This window comes from Medicago sativa, chromosome 7 (genome assembly GCF_051527215.1).
Source record: "Medicago sativa cultivar Bolivia chromosome 7, Bolivia_mono, whole genome shotgun sequence".
NCBI classification, from domain to species: domain Eukaryota; kingdom Viridiplantae; phylum Streptophyta; class Magnoliopsida; order Fabales; family Fabaceae; genus Medicago; species Medicago sativa.
Genome location: NC_140755.1, coordinates 10353624 through 10376429, shown reverse-complemented (window position 1 = coordinate 10376429; position 22806 = coordinate 10353624). Strand labels below are relative to the sequence as shown.

Sequence of the window (22806 nt, the reverse complement as noted above, 5' to 3'; positions counted from 1 at the left end):
AACAATTTATTTTGGCATTTATTATATAACTTATGGACATATCATAAGATGGTTTCATAAGTTCTTCCAAAGAGTCTCACAAGTGTTTATATAAGTAGATAAGCTCAAATAAATCAATCAAAATAATTTAAAGACGAAAAAGCAGCAAAGAAATTCCATAGAGAAAACTATGTATTTACATTTTCATCTATGTACATATTTAAGATTAAGAAATTAAACACTGATGCTACAACCAGCCATAAAGTTTCAACTAAATAATGATTACCTAATAAACCATGCCAGATTAGAGTCAATGAAAAACATAAGTTGCATTATGAAAGAAAGAAGCCAGGAAAGTACAAATTGAACCCCTCATTCTTATTCTTATCCTTATTTATATACATCTAAGAGGTCTTGGAAAACAAACTCACTATGTCTCACAATGTCATATAAACTTATATATACATGAACTAACAGGCACAAGAATGCTCCATTAATGTGGTTCTTGTTCAGTTGGAAGAAAAATGCAGCAAGAACCAACCTTTTTCTTCTGTTCGGTTGGCATTCAACAAGAACTACTACAAATTAACAAGACTGCGGAACAAAACTTACTTTATAGTTTGTGATTTTCTTGTGAAAAGGTTGAACACGGCCAAATCAGTTTGACACAACCAAAAACACAATTACCAAAATATATAAGTGGTTACGAAGTCTCATGAAAGTGAAGCGACCTAGACAATGCCGCCGGATTGGCTTGCAAGACTGAAGACAATTGTACCGAGTGATTTTTCTCGTCACACTTTGAAGGGAATGCCTGAAAGAGTCTTCTCGGAGGAACTGAGTCGGCGTTGTTGTTTTTAATCCCAAGTGTTGTCCAGAAAGAGCTTTTTTCTGCTTCCTCAGAGTCATCAATCCTCAAAGTTTTAGGAAACCACAAACTCTTTTCTTCGCTAATTTCTTTCTTACCATCTCCTTCGCTTGATTTTAGCATGTTTTCCTCCCTTGAATGTTTACCTAAGGTTGGAGAGTTTGTAGTAGAGTTATGGTTTGCACCATTCGGTGATGATGGTTGTGCTTGCCGTGGCATGTTCCATGCACTTGGCATAGTACAACCCCAATAAGTTGCAGGATAGAATGGCATGGAAAATCCTGATGGACAAAAGGCCGGTGGTGGAATCAGTGAGCTCGTTTGCATCGGATTCCATGGTAAATGCCAAGGAGTTCCATGAGGAAAGTAGCCACCTTGTGGTGGGAAGCTATGGCCATTCCACATAGCTTGTTCTTGAGATACATTGGTGGTTGCACCTTCCGTCGACTTTGTGGAGGTAACTGACGATTTATTTGATTGATCCTCCCCTTTTTCTTCACTGGTATGAGGAACACAAATTCTTAGTTCTTCATGTTTATGATATCCATTTCTTGTGTAATTTTGCACTGTTTTATCAGCAAGTTTCAAAACAGATGCCACTGAATCACATAAAGGTGAGTTGGATCCAAATGTAAGGATTGTACCATTGCATTTCAAGGAAGGGTGTATCCGAGAATTCTGAAGTGTCGCTTCTGAAGAGCTCTTGTTTTTTCTGCGACCGGCACCTACTGGTACGTTTCTCATGGTTCCACCGGCAGTCCAATATCTCTGGCAGTTCTTGCAGAAATGACGGGGTTGGTTGACATTGTAATTATTATAGTAGCAGAACTTCGTGTCCATGCTACTACAACGAGGACAAGGAACTATTTTGTCCGGTTTTTTGAGGTGCTTATCCTGTGTGTTACTTGTCTCGTCCTGTTCTTCTTCGGTCTTTGAAGTTTTCAATGTAGCAACCTCCCTTTCGGTGGATACTGTAACAGATTCTTCATCAGTTCTAGAAGTTGCATCTGGATTAGTGAATTCTTCTGTTGATTGTGCAAGGAATCCATCTTCGTTCTTTTTATTCGACAGTTTTTCTCCCGTTGTGTTCTGGATTCATGAAAACCAAAGATTAGTATTTATTCATGCACTAAATTTTTAGTATAAGCACCACATTAATATCATAAAAAGAATATCATAATTATCAATTGAATTGAACATTTGACATTTGTGTTTTCTGCATGTATAGATACATTACTAAGTGAAACAAAATAAACATTAAAAACATTGATTTCATTGATACTTTTTATTGCGAAAAAAACATTTGGAAAATTATTATCACACAAGACTACTTCATTAGAAGAGAAAAATACTTGAAAGAATACACCATGAGAGCATTAGCAGTAGACTCAATATGGTTGCATATAACATAATCCTTGTTTTTGTATCAGTTTGTGTAGAAACATTGAATGATAGGATCCAATTTGGATGAGTTAATCCCCTATGAAGCACCGACACAAACACCAGACATTAAACCAAGGGAATTGAGTAAAACTGAAATTCGTCAAAGTGGAAACTTGTAAAGAACAGAGCATATGATGCAGGAATCTGCTATTGGATTGGACATGTAATTTTATTTGTTGAAGCTCGAAAGTGTGGCTTTTACTAAAATTACAGCGAGACGCGACTTACCAAAATCACTTTCAATAGCTTCCTAATTCTAGCATCAACAAGGTTTTGAAACCTGAACTGAGAGTTACAAGAGTTGGAAAACTAAGCAATTTTCTCAAAAACTTCACTTACAAAACTTTTGATTATAATTTCTTCAAAAAAAAAAAAAAACTTTTGATTATAATCAATTTATTTCATATACCAAATAAGGTAATTCTTTCAATCCATGAAAAAATAAAACTTCACCAAAGCCAAATATAACTTCAAAAACTTAAACTACATAGTATAATTTGGAAACTTGCATTAGAATCATCAATTAACTCTCCCAGATTGAAAACAATCCAAAATCAAACATTGAAACTCCTTGAAAAGTGAAAAAATTATTACAAAAAACACAATAAATCTCAATACAATAATAATAATAATAATAATAATAATAATTCATGCAACCAAAGCAAGTCAAATGAATTTTCATAATTAAGCAAAACTAACAACAACCCATTAAATATTCTTCCATTTCAAATAAAGGGTCATAATCAAAATTAAAAATTTATGAACCAAAAAAAAAAATCAAAATTCTCATATATACATACCTTCTCAATCTCATGTTCTTGTGAATCATCTTTATTATTATGAGACTCATTTGAAGAGTTTGTAGAAAAATGATGATGATGATCATCAATACTCTCTGAAATTGTTTTTCCAACATGAATTTCTGAAATAGGAATTGTTTTTCCAAACAGTTTGATCGCAGAGTCTTTTGTCTCCAACATTTTTGTTGCTAAAAACAGATGAAAACTTTTTCTGTTGTTGTGTAGAAAGAGAAAAAAAGAATGATGTTGTAAAAAGGTTGTTGTAGAAAGAGAAAAAAGTGACACGTTGTGAAAGAGTGAGAGAGTGTTGATCCGTTGAGAAAGGTTTGAAGTGCCACATCAGAAGTTAAGATGAATTTGAGCCACATAAACATTTTGTGGCCTTTAAAAGATCTTTCTCTTTCTTCCTTTTTCAGGTTACTTTTTCTATCCACCTGTCCTTGCTGCGGTTTGTTGTCTCGCACACATTTTCATACTATCTTCTTCCTTAAAAAACTCTCTAATCAACAACGTTTTCTCTCTAATAAATTACTACCTCCGTTCCTTTTTAAGTGTCACTTTTTAACATTTTACACAAACCAAGACACTCAATAAATGTTACTTTTTCTTATACAATAATCTACACTTTTACTATAATAGCCTTAGTCATTTAATATCTTATTTCATATATTTCTCTCTCCACAATAAATAACTAAGGGTAATGTTGGTAAAACAACATTTATTGTTGCATTGGACTTTGAAAGTGACAGTTAAATAGGAACAAAAAATTTCTCCAAAAGTGACACTTAAAAAGGAACGGAGGGAGTATTTAGCACTTTAGATTAAAAGACTTAATTATTAGTAGCACTTTAGATTAAAAAGACTTTCTTCATCTTTATTCTCTAATCATATTGCTGTTAGGTGATGAATAGGCATGTGATGTGGTTGGGTTCCAACCTTAATAGAAAGGGTCTTGCTAACAAGTGTCCTAAAGACATTATTTAAGGAATCTAAAAAAAGAAATTATGTCTTGAAAATACAAATCAAATACTTTTTAAAGTCATAACCGTACAATTTTCAATGCAAAAATTGCTACTTTTAGATGCTTAAACAATGCCCTTAGGATACTTGTTAGCATTTTCCTAATAGAAATGGTTTATTTTGTTATATATATACAACATTTTATTTTATCTTTATCTCTCTCCTTTTATCACATGATCCAATTATCACATATTTTATATGTCCCAAATTATAAGCAAAATAATAATAATTTTATATTTATTAAGAAAACTAAAACATAGTTGTTTGTAACATAGTTTTCCTCTGTTATTCTTAAAATAAGTTTTATAGGAAGATGTAAAAACAATTTTAATTGGTTATTGATAAAATGAAAGAGAGAGCAAATTAACTACAGTTTGCATTTAATTTCTCTTTGAAAAATATGGTTTTTTGAAATAACATAATAAATATAATAAAATTTATTTATTTTTGTTTATAATTTGGACAAAGAAAATGAGTTTTTTCTTATAATTTAGGACGGAGGGAGTATATCACATATTTTTTTTTAGGTTAATAGACCCTTAAGGTGTACACAAACAATTGTCTTACTTGTGGGTTACATTTATATAAGTACTCCCTCTGGTCACTATTATAAACAAAAATTCATTTTTTAGGTTCATTCAATAAATGATGTATATGGTTTATTATATAGACTACATACATCATTTATTGAATGAACCTAAAATGTTAACTTTTGCTTATAATAGTGACCGGAGGGAGTATATGGTTACATTTAATTATATAATAAGAGGATTATTTAATGATATAATAAGATAGATGAACGACTTGGCATTTTTAAATAATACTCCCTCCAGTTTTTATTATAAGAAGAAAAATCAAAAAACATCAAAACCAATACACTTATTAAATAGTGTATCTTTTTGAATATTTTTACAAATATACACTCATAAAAAATTGTGAAGCATTAAATACACCCCACTAATATTAAAAAGACAAACATTAAATGAGGGATAGAAAAGTCTTTTAAGCAGTAACTACACCTTAAAAGTTGTGATATTTTCTTATAAATAGGACCAAAAGTTTTTTTGAATTTTTTTTATATATTGGACCGACGGGAGTATATTTAGTAGATGTAACTTTATAAATTGGTCTATGATAAATGTGAAAGTTTGAAGAGTGCCTTGTAATAAATGATTATAAATATGAACTCTAAAAGTTCTCTCAAAAATAATTGTAAGGCGCTATTTGGATAAGTTGGAACTAACGAAACAGAATGTAGCGGAATGAAATGGAATGGAATAAAAATTTCATTTTATTGTTTGAATATTTAATGACGGAATGAAACTAATTTTGTACTCCATTGTTTAAAAAGTGGATGGAACGAGATGTTTTATAACATTTTTATTCCATTTTTACCCTTTAATTTAAACTATCAATTTGTTGAATTGTCAATTCAATTCAATTAATATATAGTTATTTTGGCATTGATATATTTTTCGAATTTTTTTTTTAACGAGCAGCTTCATTCAAGAGTCCTCAAACTCAAATACCTGTTCATACCATATACATCAAAAAATATATAGTTCTGATTAGCTAGAATTGAAGATATTGTGCAGTGCATAATTATAGTTCCGGCATAATATACAATAGTTGTATTTTCATTTGGTAGCTTAAACTTCATAGGCTTAATTCTAGTAAAATTAGAAAAATTATTGAAAAGCTAAAAAACATGTTGGAAACAAGATGTAAGAGATTTGTGATTAAATGGATATTAATTAAAAGAAGTAACAATAGAAACGAGACAGGAAAGAGTAGTAGAAGATGGGAAAAGCAAGAAAAAAGAAGACACCGTGAACAGAAGAAAAAATGAAGGAAGGAGGAGCAGTGGTTGATGAAATAGAAAAAGAGAAATGATATTTGTACAATTTTTTAACAACTTTTTCTATAATACTCACATTCAATGGCGTAGCTAGAAATGATACTATGGGTGGGTCTATTCTTTTAAAGTATATAACACTTTAAAGCAATTCTTATAGATAGAAGATTGTTACCATGGTGGCAAGGAAATCTTTATGTCTAACAGCATGCGCCGGTTCGAACCCTGATTGATGAGTGCGCCGGTTCGAACCCTGATTGATGAGGGTTTTGTTTTTTGATAAATTAAAAAAAAAACGCATAAGAAATTACAAAAGGTCCAAGTGGTAGACGATGTCAAACTTGAAACATGATGGCTTAATGGACCTATGCCTAACCGCTGGAGCACGCTATACAATTGTGAATTATAGCGCAACATATTATATATAATATAACCTAATATTTTAATATATGAATATATACCTATAAAAAAAAATATTTAGGGTTGGGGTGGGCAACGGTCCACCTTGGCCCATGAGTGGCTCTGCCACTGCTCACATTATGCTCTTATTCTCTCTCTACATTTTTATCTCTCCATTGTTTTTGATCAATAAAAAAGAAAAAAAAAGAAGTTGTCTCAAATGATTGTTCAAATATCACTACTCATAGAAAAAATAGGGCAAAGTTGTCATAGTATTATTAATGTATTTCATTTCATTGGATACACCCCAAATTGGGGTGAATGAAAATTTGGCCTAATGAGTGGTATTTGATGGAATGGGTTCCATCACACTTCATTTCATTCCATTCCATTCATTTTTTTGTAAAACCAAACAATGGAACATGGTTCTATCCTGCTTCATTTCATTCTATCACTCTCCATCAATCCAAACATAATCTAAAAGTTCGATTTAGTGATAAGGACGGGGACAAATTTGAAAATAATAAATTTATATTTAGGGATATTGTTTTATCAAAAGAGTGTTTATATATAATGACGGAAGGAGTAGTAGCTTTCTTTGTTCTTTGTATGTGTAAATAATCATATAAGGACGACTAAAAGGAACAAAGAGAATATTAAATAACTAACTAAAATTCAATATAGATAGAAAATAATTAATGTCGAATCCTTTCAGAAAATTTAAGTTTAAATCCTGACCAAAACATTATTTAATTGGATTTTACTCATCTCGTGATCAAAGCCCAAACTACTAACCCCCACTTCCTTGAAAACGAAGAGCCAGACATAAAAAGCATATAAATTTTAAATAAAAAGTTTTTGAGGGAAATTTTAAATAAAAAGTTCAATTTTAAATTCATGGTCTCTTAATAAAATATAATTCATAGTTCTTTGATAAAAAAAATCATTCATAGTTAAGATAATTAAATTTTATTTATAATATATACATACACGTTTCAACCTTATTAACAAATTATATAAATAATTTTTGAAGGAAAATTATATAAATAAGGGTTAATAATGTTTTACCCCCTGCAATATAGGTCATTTCCGGTTTTACCCCCTGTAAAATATTTTTTTTTGGATTTCATCCGTGTAATTTAAAGATTTTTGGTTTTGGACCTTCATGAATTTTGACAGTACAAAATCGAAGATATGGCAGGGGGTAAACCGAAATTTGCTCAAATTTACAGGGGGTAAACTGAATTTTTTTCAAATTACAAGGGGAAACCTAAATTTGCTTAAATTACAGGGGGTGAAATTTTCCATGAAGATCCAAAACCAAAAAATCTTCAAATTTCAAGGATGAAATTCAAAAAAAAAATATTTTACAGGGGAAAACCGGAAATGACTTATATTACAGGGGGTAAAGAGTTGTTAACCCTATAAATAATACTCCCTCCGTCCCGGAATAACTGACCCATTTTCTAAAAAATAGTGTCCCAAAATAACTGACCCATTTCAATTTTCAATACAACTTTCATCATTCCCAATACAATATAACACTAAATAATACTACTTTTATCATTCCCAATACAATATATTCCACTTTCCCCTTTATTTATACATTTTTCTTAATATGTGTGAAAAACAAAATTGTGTCAATTAAATTGGGACGGAGGTAGTAGTATATAACATATTGATTGATTCCAAAAAAAAAAACATATTGATTGATATAAAAAAAAAACATTATTCTGTGTCTTTTTTCCAAACCAAACATTTCACTATTATAAAAAATTGTACATTGTTTTATGAAAATTGCTCTTCTTCCATTACGTTTTGCTCATTTTCAACTGAACTTTTGAAAATACCCCCACTTAACTTAAATCAGACAGGTGTTAAACGCTGCATGACTTAACTCATGTCGAACCCCGCGTGAGTTAACTCATGCATGTTACCTTTGTTCATCATTCTTGTTTTGAACTTATAGAGAAGAACAGCATAACGGATGGCTTTATATATGCATCTACGGCATAATGGACCCTAGTGATGTTATGTTGACCTTATCAACCTTCCTCACAAATTCTTTCAAGGCTAAAATATGGTATTGGTCCCTGCAAGATAGGCCAGTTTTGGTTTTAGTCCCTGCAAATTTTTTTTATGGTTTTTGGTCCCTGCAAAAATAGGCCAGTTTTGGTTTTAGTCCCTGCAAATTTTTTTTATTGTTTTTGGTCCCTGCAAAAATAGGTCAGTTTTGGTTTTAGTCCCAGCAAATTTTTTTTATAGTGTTTGGTCCCTGCAAAAATTTTTGTTTTTGAAAATAGTCCCTGACCCCAATTATGTGATGATTTGTCACTTTTGTGCATATGTGGCATATGTGCTTACTTAATAAAAAGAATATTATTTTTTATAATTTATATAATAATAATTATTTTTTAATTTATAAAAGTGACAAATCATCACTTAAATGGGGTCATGGACTATTTCCAAAAATAAAATTTTTTGCAGGGACCAAAAACTATAAAAAAAAAATTGCAGGAAATAAAACCAAAACTGACCTATTTTTGCAGGGACCAAAAACTATAAAAAAAAATTGCAGGGACTAAAACCAAAACTGGCCTATTTTGCAGGGACCAATACCATATTTAAGCCTTCTTTCAATAATATATATGACAGATTATATTCTTTGGTTTTTATTTGTTTATTCCAAAACCTTTCACACGTGTTTTTCCATGGTGTGGATTAGTGGCAATGGAAAGTCTTATACCATTAGTGAGGCATGTGTGTTAGTCATATGGAATGTAGTGATTGGGGTGTGATAGATTGATCACTTCTACCTGCAATTTGTCAATTATATGTGAGAACAAAACCAGCGTGAGTTAACTTATGTTGGTGTTCAAAACGTGATTCAGCGTGACTTAACTCACGCAACGTAGGTTAAGTCACGCAACATTTAACATCTACGTGATTTAAATTACGCGGGGTATTTTTAGAAGTTCAGTTGGGAGCGAGCAAATCGTGATTGGAGAAGAGCCATTTTCTTATTTTATTGTTCAAAAGCATAACAAACAAAATGCAATAGAAACGTGTTTGTGTGCGCACCAACTACCAAACAACATAAAAAACTGTTATAACTCAACTTCTTATCACATACCATCATCTCAATCTTATTCTTGAATGTCAAACACACCCTTAATTTGCTTCCTTAAAAGATTATAATGTTATTTGGATGAACATTTTTATAATTTAATTTCATTCAAAGTTTTCTGCTATTATATTACTTGACCACAACTGAATTCAAAATTTGGTTGAACATGTATTCTTCTATTAATTTCTCTATAAAATTAAACTCCCTCTCCAATCATATTTTACATAATTATCATATGAGCATTTTGATTTCATAAAAAGGACATATTAGAAAGGATCACAAACACTTGACAAAAGAAAGAGAAGAAAGGATCGCAAACAAAGAACATGCATTCTGGCTTAATTGGCTTGTTTGCCATAGAGGGAATTAGTTAGTCAAGACCAAAGAAATGTGCCACAAACCACACGTAATTATACATGTCCATTCCAAATCTGCTATAACAAACTCTGAGTATGCTTTTACTTTTTCCATCCATTCGGAAAATAAAATCCAAATAAATAGATAGTCCAGAGTTTATAATCCAAACACCTCAAATAGTATGGTGCAATCTTTGTTTTTTTTTTTTTTTTTTAATATTATAAAATCCGAACTGCCCTTATATCTCCTTTTGTGTCAAGAATTCAGCAGAAAATAGGTTCGGAATATATAATTCAAATTATATCAGCACAAAGACTGAAGTTGTTTTGTAAACTCTGATTATAGCATCCGTCCGAGGCCTCGTAATTTTGATATTTTGTCAATTGAACTAGGACTTGTAGACCATGAATAAGTTAGGATTAATAGTGCTTTACCCCTGTAATATATGTCATTTTCGGTTTTTCCCCTGCAAAATATTTTTTTTGAATTTCATCCTTGTGATTTGAAGATTTTTTGGTTTTGCACCTTCCTCGCTTCTAGAATTGTCATGTGTGCGTAATTCACACATATTTGAATAAAAATTATATGAAATAAAAATAACAAAAATATCAAATTTACTCTATCAATTATGAATTTATTCATTATCTAAACATGGCATGCTCTCAAAACACTTTGTGTTTGCAGGAATCTTTCTTAATGCAAGTATATACATTGTCTTAACTAACACTATAAAAAGATCAAACCAACCGGGACTGAGACGCTATAGCTTGATGTAGCTTTTTAGTGATAAATTTCTTTGCATAAAAATAAAATAAATTATTTGTGTCACAACAATACAAATAAGTTTAAGAGCAATGACATTTTAGGGAAACAACTAACAAACCTTAGAAGATCTCAAGAATAGAAGTGTGGTTTAAGACAAGAATCAGTTATGACATGGTTTTGCAACAATATAGTGAGATATAACGGTATACAACTCTTTGGTGACCTGGTGGCTTTATGGGGTTTTCCCACTCAACCATCTTATTAAACACGAGACAACACACTTTCCGGCATTCACTCACAAAATTTAACAAGCAACATTACTGGGTTAGGTCTCAGTAGCTCTTCTCATGGAAAGGTCGAGCCTTTTGTCTATGACAAGAAATCAAGATAGATTTTGAAACTTCTATGTTTCAAAATCTATGATCATATCAAGCAGACTTTAAATTTCCCATCTCATTCTAGTCTCATGGATGTAACTCGTATTAAAGAAGCAGTTCCATTCATATCTCCTTCCAATCTCACGTAATTTGGCAAAAAAATGATCAAGTTTTTTAAAGACTAGCATGAAAATAGTTTGTTTAAAAGAAGCTTGAAGTTGTAGCTCTCTAATCTTATGCAAATATAATCATAACGTCATCATGTCTAAACCACTAAAGGGGTTTTGCTCACAATGAGCTTAACCACAAAAACAAAGTAAAACATAATAGCTATATTAATAGAGAAATATAGAGTTAGCAAGAGAATACAACCCGTAATGGAAAAAGGTGAGCTCTTTGCATCACCTAAGTAATTTTAACTCTAACTCATTAAGAACTAGCACTTCTGCTCATTTATGGCAGAAATGAGATAAAGTGATAACTCTAGTGGCTGCTAACCATAGCTGAACCTTGGCTGCTCATTTCAAACTAACAAATATTGGACCCTTGGCATCAACATGTGGTTATCCTTTTATAGTACAAGTCCAACCATTACAAGTTGTGTCATTTAGTATTTCTTTTTTCCAATCATACATCATTGTCTTATTCTATTGAGACTCAACATATTCTTTTATTTCTCATACTACAACAATCATCAGAGACAACTCATCGAACTTTCTCCCCCAAGCAACGATAGTGAGACAACTCATCGAACTTCCTCCCCCAAGCAACGATAGTCAAGGGACCCAAGAGTTCGTACAACGCCTATAACATAACAACTCTAGACTTTGTAACATCCCAGACTGCTTTCAGGATTGCCGACTGACTCTACAAACCAACACGAGTCTTTTCAGCGTGTTTTGTCCTCACTCGCACGCTTACCAGGAAACTTCCCGGTAGGTCACCCATCCCAAAATTTCTCCAAGTCATGCACGCTTAACTATGAAGTTCTTATGGAATGAGCTACCGAAAAGAAGATGCATCTTGTTGATATAGGTAGTACCAAACAATTCTTATAAGCCTTCCTTCACCATGTAGTCCCATACCTACACGACTTCAAGATCCCTCTCATTCCGATGTGATTCGGTTCCTCTTGAAACTGTCGGGAGCTGCTCATTGTCGTGCCTTGTGCACCGACGACCACTCCCCTGCTCTCGTCAGCCGTGGGTGTTACAGACTCCTTCCTAGCGTTGCATCTTCCTACATCGTCAACATCCTTCTCAACGATATATCTCGCATCACCACACCAAACATTCCACTTGTCCAGAAAACTAACCATAGCAAGAACTACTAAATAGTCACTGATTAGATGTTATAGGTCATACAATCACTCAACATCTCAGAACCAATATTTTGTAGGTTATTAAAACCATTATATACGATAAATCTAATGTTAACTACAATTAATGATTTACATTGGCCGGACCTTTTTTGATAAATTTACCCTAAACAACACTATAATTTTTTAAATTTAAATCTACACAATAATTTAAGGAACGAAAAAAACCAACTACATTTTGAGTCAAGTTTTTTCTAAGCAAATATTTTCTAAATTCAAATTTGAGCTGAAAACATAAAAAACGAATATCTAAACCAAAATTTAGATAAGTTTATATGATATAAATATTATAAAATTGATATAAAGAAATTAAATTACTTAAAATTGACATAATATAGACAAAAAAAACTATAACATATTAACTTAAGAGTGATGCACATAATACTAATTATAACTAGGAAGAAAAAATAAAACCCCTTTCTTCACAAATTATAAGCAAAATTTGGAAAGAAAGTTGTCCCAAAATATAAACAATATTCTTTCAATGTTCAAAAATCTTTTAGATATTTCTTTAATAAGAAAAATCTTCGAGTCCGACTCATCTACTTTAGTGCAAACTCTATCGTCTCCGGGCTATAGTGATTCAGAATTCTATGCTATTGTTTCTAGTATTTTTGATTCTTATCCTTCTTGTATTGAACATTGGTTGATTAATGATAATAGTTAAATTTGCTTTTGTAAAAAAAAAAATGTTTGGTGAGTTGTATTATTAGGCTAACCTGAGTTAGAATACACTCAACCAAGGTTGATAGATGTACTTATAGGTCATCAACCAAAAATATTCTCACGCTCACGTAGTCAACACAAATATTTTAATAATGACAAACATCTTTAACGATTATTTTATAATCTCTTTTTATGTACACTATTTAATGAGGGTTTGAACGGCAAAAGTTATTATGCATAAGGATTTCCTTATGCATGATACATAAGCAAATCAGAACCATTAGATCAAGGACAGGTGTAATGATCCAGATACATACAAACACTGCTTTGATTGATTCACGAAACTCCTCTTCTCTGCTTCCGCATCCCAAAATGGGTCACGCGATTCAACCTCCCCTTCTTCATCCTCTCCCTACACTGACTCCGATTCTGACTCCGACCACTCTTCCCGCCGCCGACGTCATCGCCGTGAAAAGGACCGCCGCAGAAAAACTGGCATTTGATGACGAAGATGATAGATCAGGTGAAACTTTCAAACTCGATTTCGGCTGCGAAAGAATTGCTTTGATCTTCAACGGATGAGTTAGTTTCAACGAGGCATGTTCGTATTCGTCGATTATGTTGGCTAAATCTTCATCGTTGGTGATGGAAATCAACGTTTCTAAATCTCTGTTAGCTAATTGACACCGGAAAGTCACAGATGAACCACACAATTCTTCAAGCTTCACCATCAATTCTGTAAAATATCAACAAAATCGATGAGTATAATGAACGAATAGAGCAATTTGTAAGAGAGAGATGATAATATTCGACGATGCGAACCTGAGAATGAAATGAAACGATCGACGGCGAGGACTCTGGTGTGACCGCCGACGTAACGGAGTTCACCGTCGGTGGAGCGAAGGCAGATCTTGCCACCGTAGCTATAGAGGATCTTAATAGTGTTTGAGGGTTTAGATTCCATGACTCGTTGTTGTGACTCAGTGAGTTGTATTGAAAATTAAAAAGAATATTCGAAGATTCTAGAAAGAAAGAGAGAAAGGAGTGAGGAGAGGAGAAGAAGTGTTTTCTTCTGCGTTAGAAGGTTGAGGCTTGAAACTTTGGTATGTGATTTTCGGGTGTATTAGTCAGGGGGAAGCTTGTTGATTCTCAGTTTATTTGTTCCTGTTGATTCATTACTGAATTAAATTGTTGATATTTATTTTGTAATTGAATGTGGAAGTATTAGTAATCACCTGTTCATGTATGTCACCAGGATAATGGAAGTTGAGATCAACAGCCCATATGATGTTCTAGGATTATTTTACATTGTTAATTTAATTAAACTTCTCTGTCACATGGATCATGATAATGTAATTTTTTATTGTTAATTTAATTGTGCTTGAGTATTTTATATTTAATTAACATTCACAAAGCTGTTCAGTCGGTTATTTGCGAAGTACGAAATGCTTCGATGTGAAATCTGTTGGTATAAGCTGGAATTCAGATTTGATGAATTATTGAGAATATTGTGATGAATTGTGTTGTTTATGATCAATCCGGTTCGGATCTGGTGTTAGCATTACTCACGGAAACCATTTTCACTGCAAATGGTTTTGGAGTCTAACTCACGGAAACCATTTTCACTGCAAAATGGTTTTGGAGTACAACTCATAGAAACCATTTCCACTGCAAAATGGTTTTGAAACCAACTCACAGAAACCATAGCCATAGCAAAGCCATTAGATAATTATTTTGGTTTCTCATAGAAGACTATCAAAACCATTAAACCATAATTATGGTTTCACTAATAATTTCAGTGTATAACATCTTAATCATTATTCAAAACCATTTTGCAGTGAATTGTGTTGTTTATGATCAATCCGGTTCAGATCTGGTGTTAGCATTACTCACGGAAACCATTTTCACTGCAAAATGGTTTTGGAATACAACTCATAGAAACCATTTCCACTGCAAAATGGTTTTGAAACCAACTCACAGAAACCATAGCCATAGAAAAACCATTAGACAATTATTTTGGTTTCTCATAGAAGACTATCAAAACCATTAAACCATAATTATGGTTTCACTAATAATTTCAGTATATAACATCTTAATCATTATTCAAAACCATCTAACAATGATAATTTCATTAAAAACCATTACACAATTATTTTGGTTTCACATACATGATTATCAAAACCATTAAACCATAATTATGGTTTCAGTAATAATTTCAGTGTATAACATGTTAAACAACGTTCCAGTAAAGAAACTCATAATCCATACTCATTTCTCTCTCTAAATCATAAAAAACTTATTCAAAACAGCTTATTTTGTGCAAAATAGTTGTTTTGCACAAATAAGTTGTTTTGCATCAATAAGTTGTTTTGAATAAGCTGTTTTGCACAAATAAGCTATTTTGTATAAATAAGTTGTTTCGAATAAGCTGTTTTGTATAAATAAGCTGTTTTGAATAAGCTGTTTTGTATAAATATGTTGTTTTGAATAAGCTGTTTTGCACAAATAAGCTATTTTGTATAAATAAGTTGTTTCGAATAAGCTATTTTGCATAAATAAACTGTTTTGAATAAGTTGTTTTGCATAAATATGTTGTTTTGCATAAATAAGTTGTTTTGAATAAGTTGTTTTTTAAAATTAAATCGGGATAAGTTGTTTTGTATAAATAAGTTGTTTTGCACAAATAAGTTGTTTTGTATAAATAAGCTGTTTTGAATAAGCTGTTTTGCACAAATAAGCTATTTTGTATAAATAAGTTGTTTCGAATAAGCTGTTTTGCATAAATAAGTTGTTTTGAATAAGTTGTTTTTTAAAATGAAATCGGAATAAGCTATTTTGTATAAATAAGCTGTTTTGAGTAAGCTGTTTTGCACAAATAAGCTATTTTGTATAAATAAGTTGTTTCGAATAGGCTGTTTTGCATAAATAAGCTATTTTGAATAAGTTGTTTTGCATAAATATGTTGTTTTGCATAAATAAGTTGTTTTGAATAAGTTGTTTTTTAAAATTAAATCGGAATAAGCTATTTTGCACAAATAAGCTGTTTTGTATAAATAAGTTGTTTTGAATAAGTTGTTTTGCCCAAATAAGCTATTTTGTATAAATAAGTTGTTTCGAATAAGCTGTTTTGCATAAATAAGCTGTTTTGAATAAGTTGTTTTGCATAAATAAGTTGTTTTTTAAAATGAAATCAAAATAAGTTGTTTTGCATAAATAAGCTGTTTTGAATAAGCTATTTTGCACAAATAAGCTGTTTTGTATAAATAAGTTGTTTCGAATAAGCTGTTTTGCATAAATAAGCTGTTTTGAATAAGTTGTTTTGCATAAATATGTTGTTTTGCATAAATAAGTTGTTTTGAATAAGTTGTTTTTTAAAATGAAATCGGAATAAGCTGTTTTGTATAAATAAGCTGTTTTGAATAAGTTGTTTTGCACAAATAAGCTGTTTTGCATAAATAAGCTGTTTTGAATAAGCGGTTTTAAAAAAAGTGATCCTAATAAGTTGTTTCGAATAAGTTGTTTTGCATAAATAAGCTATTTTGAATAAGTTGTTTTTTAAAATGAGATCGGAATAAGTTGTTTTGCATAAATAAACTATTTCGAATAAGCTATTTTGCATAAATAAATTGTTAAGAAAAAAATTATAATATGGGGCTTCATTAGGCCCACAAATAAATAGATTTTATAGTGGGCTTACTTGGGGTGTAGAAAGCAATTATGTTGGGTGTAGAAAGCAATTATGCACGGTGCATAAGGATTCCTTATGCACCATAACCACACCCGGTTTGAACATATAAAGTCTCAATATTTTATAACAAATTTTGACCACTTTTTGTTAATTTTATAAATTTTAAAATTAAATATAAGCTCTAAATTTTTTTAAGGAAGCTCTAAAAATATTTTATCAATATTTTTTTGGTAATATATCAAAATTTATTTTATTGCTTTATATTTATTGTTTGACCACTTTTGACCACTTATTGTTTTTAAAGAATCTTATTAAAATTAAGTACTCCTATATTTTATTAAAAAATTAAAGTGTAATTTCCACTTATCCTTATTTATTAATTTTGTTACGTCTGCAGCAATTTAACCTAATTTTTTCCCGCTCATTTGATTTATTAGGTTTGCAATTATTTAACCTAACAAATTTCATCTAAAAAAATGCATTGCACACCAATTTCATTCCTATCCGCTTGCCTTTTTTTTTGAAGAAAATATTTTCTACCATATCAATGATCACATATGATCCTTCTATTTTATACTTTTTTTTTTGTCAAGAATTTTACACTTTTTTTTTTGGTTTTTTTTTTTAATTTCATGCCTTTTTTTTTTACATCCTTATTTATTAATTTTGTTATGTCTGCAGCAACTTAACCTAATTTTTTCCCGCTCATTTGCTTTATTAGGTTTGCAATTATTTAACCTAACAAATTCCATCTAAAAAAATGTATTGCATATCAATTTCATTCCTATCCGCTTGCTTTTTTTTTTTCGAAGAAAATATTTTCTATTATATCAATGGTCTTACGGGTTAAAGATTATTTATTGGTCTCTATTATAGTCAAGAAAACTCGTGCGACGCACGGGTCAAAAGTCTAGTTGTTTTTAAAGAATCTTATTAAAATTAAGTACTCCTATATTTTATTAAAAAATTAAAGTGTAATTTTTTTTTTTTACAATAGTGAAAAAAAGTGTAACTTAAAAGTTAATGTTGTAAATGAATTTCTGTAATAATAATATATTATTTATAAGATGAAGATGCGATGATAGCAAAACAATGAAGCAGTGATGCTTCTTCTTCGTCTGCTTGTGTCCTAACCTAAACCCACTTCCAATTTCACTCTTTTTTTCTTCAATTCTCTCTCAATTTCAATCCAAAATCCCTAAAAAATCCACCCCTTTTAATTTTGATCCATTGATTTTGGTTTTGAAGAATTCTTCAATCCAATTTCATTGATCACTCAAAATTTTCAATTTTCTCAGCTTTAATCGAACTGGGTCAATTCAATTATAGGGTTTCCGTGTTTTGATCCAATTTTAGGGTTTCTGTGATTGATGATTGATTAAGAACACCCCACAACAATTCCTCAATTGAATCTTATTGATCACTTCAAATTTTCAATCTTTTCAGGTTTAATCGAACTGGGTCAATCCAATTCGATTGTTTTGATCCAATTTTAGGGTTTCTGTGATTGAAATGGTAAATTTCCATAGTTTGATCTCATCCGTTGACCAATCATCATCATCCATGGCGAATTCCCTCGATTTAGCTAAATCGAGGAACCGTAAGACACTCAATTCTCTTCAGATTCCGCAGTGCGAGCGATCTCGATCCGCGGTTGTTGATGTGGTTATATTTATAGCTGTTGTTATTGCTCTAGGGTTCTTGGTTTTTCCATATATTCAATTTGTGATGAGTGAAAGTTTCAAACTTTGTGGGTTGTTTATGGATTTGGTGAAAGAAGAAGTTGCTGTTGCTCCTGTGATTTATGTATCTCTTGGAGTTAGTGTTTCTTGTGCTGTTGTTGCTACATGGTTTTTTATAGCTTATACATCAAGGAAATGTGGGAACCCTAATTGTAAGGGATTGAAGAATGCTGCTGAGTTTGATATTCAGTTAGAGACCGAAGATTGTGTAAAGAATTCGCCGTCGTTGGGTAAAGATGGTGGTGGAATTAAAAAGGGTCTTTTTAAGATTCCTTGTGATCATCATCGCGAACTCGAAGCCGAGCTTAAGAAGATGGCTCCTGTTAATGGAAGAGCTGTTCTAGTTCTTAGAGGAAAGTGTGGTTGTTCTGTTGGTAGGTTAGAAGTTCCGGGTCCAAAGAAGAATAGAAAGATCAAGAAATAGGATACAGAAATATAAACTCTAAACTCATAGGAATGAGAGAATAACAATTGAATATTGTGGGAAGAGGAGTTGGATATAGTTTATAGTTTATATGGTCATGTTCATCTATGTAGCACCGACACGAACACGACACCGGTACATGTGGTTGTGTTCAATGTTCATGTTTGTGTCATTGCTCTTAGATGGTCAGATTTAGGTTGTCTTTAAATAAGCCTGTCTTGGCAATAAGTTGTAAGGAACTTTGGATCATACACAGTTTGGTTATTTATACCTTGGAATATCAGAATACTTTAATCTTATTTACTTTACTAATTTGCAATTTTGTCATTGTTCCTTTGAATTTGATGTTTCTGATTTTCCATTATTTCTCATAGTCATAGAATATCTAGCATTGCCACTTCAGATTGATGGCGTGTTCAATGTTTGGCTTGTGTCACTATCCAACATTGACACGACACTGATATATGTGGTTGGTTACATTCAATTACTTTTATTTTCTTAAATTATTATTGGTGTTTGTGTCTACATCAATGCCTTGTTCGTGTATGTGTCAGTGCTTCATAGGTTACATATTCAAAGTAATTTCAGTTTTTGTGATGAGTATCCAGGATTGAAATTGTCGATCATTTTGTAGGGTGCAGTGCAGGGTTACAAATGGAGTAAGTTGTTGTTATGGTTTTATGAACATACAGCCGAACCTTATTATGTTTTGATCTTAGAAATGTTGTTTAAAAGTGAAACTGGTTTGCTGGATTTTGTTATTTTTCTGTCGTACTTGATTCTTCAACTTATGTTAGACAGTAATATGCATTTTCTCCATGGACGATGTAAATTGTTTTATCACATTGTTTGCCATTGTAGGCTTACTCTTCTAAGAGAGGTTGCCTAGTATGATTTGAACCACGGAGTACACTACTCAAGTGTGCAAGACATATTTTCTACAGGTATTTGTGAACTCAGATTTTTCATTTGAATTAACTTTTCCGAAAATTGAATTTAGGCAAAATTGATCCAGGGTCCTTTTTATAACTTGTTGTATCAATAGTCTTTATCTTTTTTCTGGTGTCAAGTTAGTCATTTATGTTTAAAAACATTTACACCATTGGACAGACCTTCATTCGTCATCCACTTTTGTTATAGATTTGTGTATGTGACCAATAGATGGTTTGCTACAAAAATTGTTTCACCACTCAACTTCACTATTAGTCTCGACTCGAGTTGACAACAAAGAGACCACAATTTTAGGTAAAGTATGAAAAAAACCATGTTAATTTTGATGGATGAAGGTTGTAACTGTTATCTTGATGAATTGAGGATACAGTTTACAAAATGGTCTTGTAAGATTTTTGGTAACATATCTGGATGAAAAACGAGGTTCAGTCCAACATCATTGACATTATTGAACACGTTACTAACTTGATATGAAAAAAAAGATTAAAGATTGTATTGATACAAAAAATTAAGATAAATGATTCCTAGTGCAATTTTTTCTTCAAATTTATGTATGAAGTAAATAATTTAAAGTAGTAACTTGAAGCTTATTTTCTTGTCCATGTCTCATTTTGTTGTGATTGGTTGGATCTGATATTTGTCCATGTTTACTGAACTTTTATGTTTTTTTTTTTTTTTGAAAGGACTGAACTTTTATGTATCCTGCTGCATCTGTTGTCATGAGTTTAACTTCTTATTATACAACTTGTCTCGTATCCTTTACCCTCCTTTCATCTGAAATATGCTTATTTATACACTTAACTAAGCGGTTTTCGTATAAGTGTTTATGTATTAGTTATTCTTGTAAATGAATGTAAAAAACCAAATTGTTCTCATATAAACTATGAAGTGTTTTCATAAATTATCATGGAGAGACTATGCAGATAAGAAGCTGTTTCTAAACACGTCATAAGCTGTTTTCATAAACTCTTTAAAGAAGTTTCACAACTCTTACGTCAGTATATAACAAGCTCAAATAAGTCAATTAAAGTAGGCGCCCATTGATTTCAAAGTTATTGCTATACTTGCTTGAATTGATCTGGCTTCTAATATTTCCACAAATTTGATGGTAAATTTATTTGAAGTATACACAAGGTAACTGCTAAACAAATGTTATGTTTGACCTTAAACACAGGTTATTGGTTTTTCCAATATCCCTTGCTTTTCAAATGCTACGTGTATGAATGAATTCTTTGTGGGTGGATTAGACGGTTTTGACTTGTAACCGATGAGTTTATGTATGTAGTAGAAGGGTACCAATTTATTATGGAGTGAAGACAATTTGGTTGTCAAAGTTATAAAAATTGGCCTAAAATAGCTCTTTGACTTTTGCAAATTGACTTAGATTCTTGGAGTTACAAAATAAAATAGTCCTTCCGTTAAGTTAACATGATTACGCGAACATGCAACGTTAAGTTAACATGATTACGCGAACATGCAACATTATATATTGATACAACATCGTGGAAATTTAGGTCTACCATATATTGATACAACATCGTGGAAATTTAGGTCTACCTCATCCTTATAAAATTAGTTTTTAAGTGAGAAGTGTCTCCTTCTTATAAACTCTTATCAAGAGTCATATTTATTCGATGTGGGACTTCAGATTTTTTTTCCAATACACATCAACTAAAACTAACGTGCATATGGAATTTAGTCATCTTAGCGACAAACTCGTATGCAATTAAAATTGTACAAGAATTAATTACTACCAAATAAGTCATTAAGAGACCTAAATTTCACATGTCATCTTAGAGACCTTTTAGTAAATGCTTATTCCGCATCATCGTACACCAGCTTTCCCAATGAACAAATAAATTAGGAGGTGTGATGAAGCTAAATTCCAACCACGTCAACAACTTGCCCTAGATTGCACCCGCCATCTCACAATGTAGAAAAAGATGATTTGATGTTTCATTACCACCATTACACAAAGCACACACGACCGATGCATCATCCGATGGTAAAATATTACGCATCAAAAGATTAACCTTTGTTGGAATCCTATCAAAAGTTAACTTTCAAGAAAAGGCTAGAATCTTCGACGAAGTTGGACTTTTTCACAAGTTACCGATTTTTCTCTCTATATCTCTCCATATTTCCTCCAAAATCAAAACTCTCTCAAGCAACTTATAAGTAGATTTAACCTAAAACACCCCGTCTTCATCCCTCCTCCAAACCCAACAATCATCCTCCACCATTCTCGTAAGACCCTCCAACAATTGAGACAAATTTGAAAGGAGCTCTCCTCCCAAATAAACAATCTTCAACACCAAGTGAGTTCCAATTCCCAAAAAACCATCGTTCATATCATCATCATGTCTCTCACTGAGGCTTGTTGTTGATTGGATATTTAAACTAATCTTGGAAATTTATGCATGAAGGGACAACTCACCTCTCCAAATATCATTCAAAAAGCTAGCATTACCTCCATTACCCACTTTCCTCTCAACTTCCAAATTGAACCAATTTATACACTTTGAGTCTTCTAAAGATGCTATATCTTTCCACCATTCAGAAGCATACCACGACCACTCCACACTACCCTGGTCCAATAAATTTCCAATACTAGTCCCGTATTTATCCACAAGCATCTTTATTTGCCATTTATAGTATGATATTCAATGTTTGAGCAATCATTTTCTTTACTCATATAAATCTCTTTTATTAAACAAGAACATTGATTCTTTGGTATTATCATCTAAATTATCAAGTTTTTGTCAAAAAAAATAAATCTATATTATCAAGTATAGTTAATCTATAGTTAATCCTTCAACTAAATATCTACATATATACACGGCAAGAGTCTTTAGAAAGTGATTACATGGCCAAACAATGGTTCCTTACATGGTCACGTTATGGCTACATTAGTAGTTAAACACAAATTCTAATTTAGAATTAAAGATTGTTTTTTTTTGAAGGAAG

The 22806-nt window shown here is 31.6% G+C and overlaps 3 protein-coding genes across 3 annotated transcripts; 1 reads left to right on the top strand and 2 right to left on the bottom strand.

The window, feature by feature from the left end:
• Nucleotides 1–283: 283 nt before the first annotated feature.
• On the bottom strand, nucleotides 284–3388 carry LOC146904133 (cyclic dof factor 1-like). Its single transcript, XM_085724906.1, has 2 exons — nucleotides 3091–3388; nucleotides 284–1936 (listed from the first exon to the last, which is right to left on the bottom strand). The coding sequence occupies exons 1-2, from the start codon at nucleotides 3268–3270 to the stop codon at nucleotides 683–685; spliced, it is 1434 nt and encodes a 477-aa protein (XP_085581032.1). The 5' UTR covers nucleotides 3271–3388; the 3' UTR covers nucleotides 284–682.
• Nucleotides 3389–13369: 9981 nt separating this feature from the next.
• On the bottom strand, nucleotides 13370–14145 carry LOC146904132 (RAF-like serine/threonine-protein kinase PRAF). Its single transcript, XM_085725842.1, has 2 exons — nucleotides 13857–14145; nucleotides 13370–13770 (listed from the first exon to the last, which is right to left on the bottom strand). The coding sequence occupies exons 1-2, from the start codon at nucleotides 13996–13998 to the stop codon at nucleotides 13436–13438; spliced, it is 477 nt and encodes a 158-aa protein (XP_085581968.1). The 5' UTR covers nucleotides 13999–14145; the 3' UTR covers nucleotides 13370–13435.
• Nucleotides 14146–17769: 3624 nt separating this feature from the next.
• On the top strand, nucleotides 17770–19200 carry LOC146904131 (uncharacterized). Its single transcript, XM_085724287.1, has one exon. The coding sequence runs from the start codon at nucleotides 18235–18237 to the stop codon at nucleotides 18886–18888; it is 654 nt and encodes a 217-aa protein (XP_085580413.1). The 5' UTR covers nucleotides 17770–18234; the 3' UTR covers nucleotides 18889–19200.
• The last annotated feature ends 3606 nt before the right edge of the window (nucleotides 19201–22806 follow it).

Excerpts from the sequence above, each read along its gene's own strand:
- LOC146904133 (XM_085724906.1), bottom strand. The coding sequence starts at position 3,270 with ATGTTGGAGACAAAAGACTCTGCGATCAAACTGTTTGGAAAAACAATT. Across the intron at positions 1,937-3,090 it reads AAGAACATGAGATTGAGAAG|AACACAACGGGAGAAAAACT; the intron begins GTATGTATATAT and ends TCATGAATCCAG.
- LOC146904131 (XM_085724287.1), top strand. The coding sequence starts at position 18,235 with ATGGTAAATTTCCATAGTTTGATCTCATCCGTTGACCAATCATCATCA.
- LOC146904132 (XM_085725842.1), bottom strand. The coding sequence starts at position 13,998 with ATGGAATCTAAACCCTCAAACACTATTAAGATCCTCTATAGCTACGGT. Across the intron at positions 13,771-13,856 it reads TCGTTTCATTTCATTCTCAG|AATTGATGGTGAAGCTTGAA; the intron begins GTTCGCATCGTC and ends GATATTTTACAG.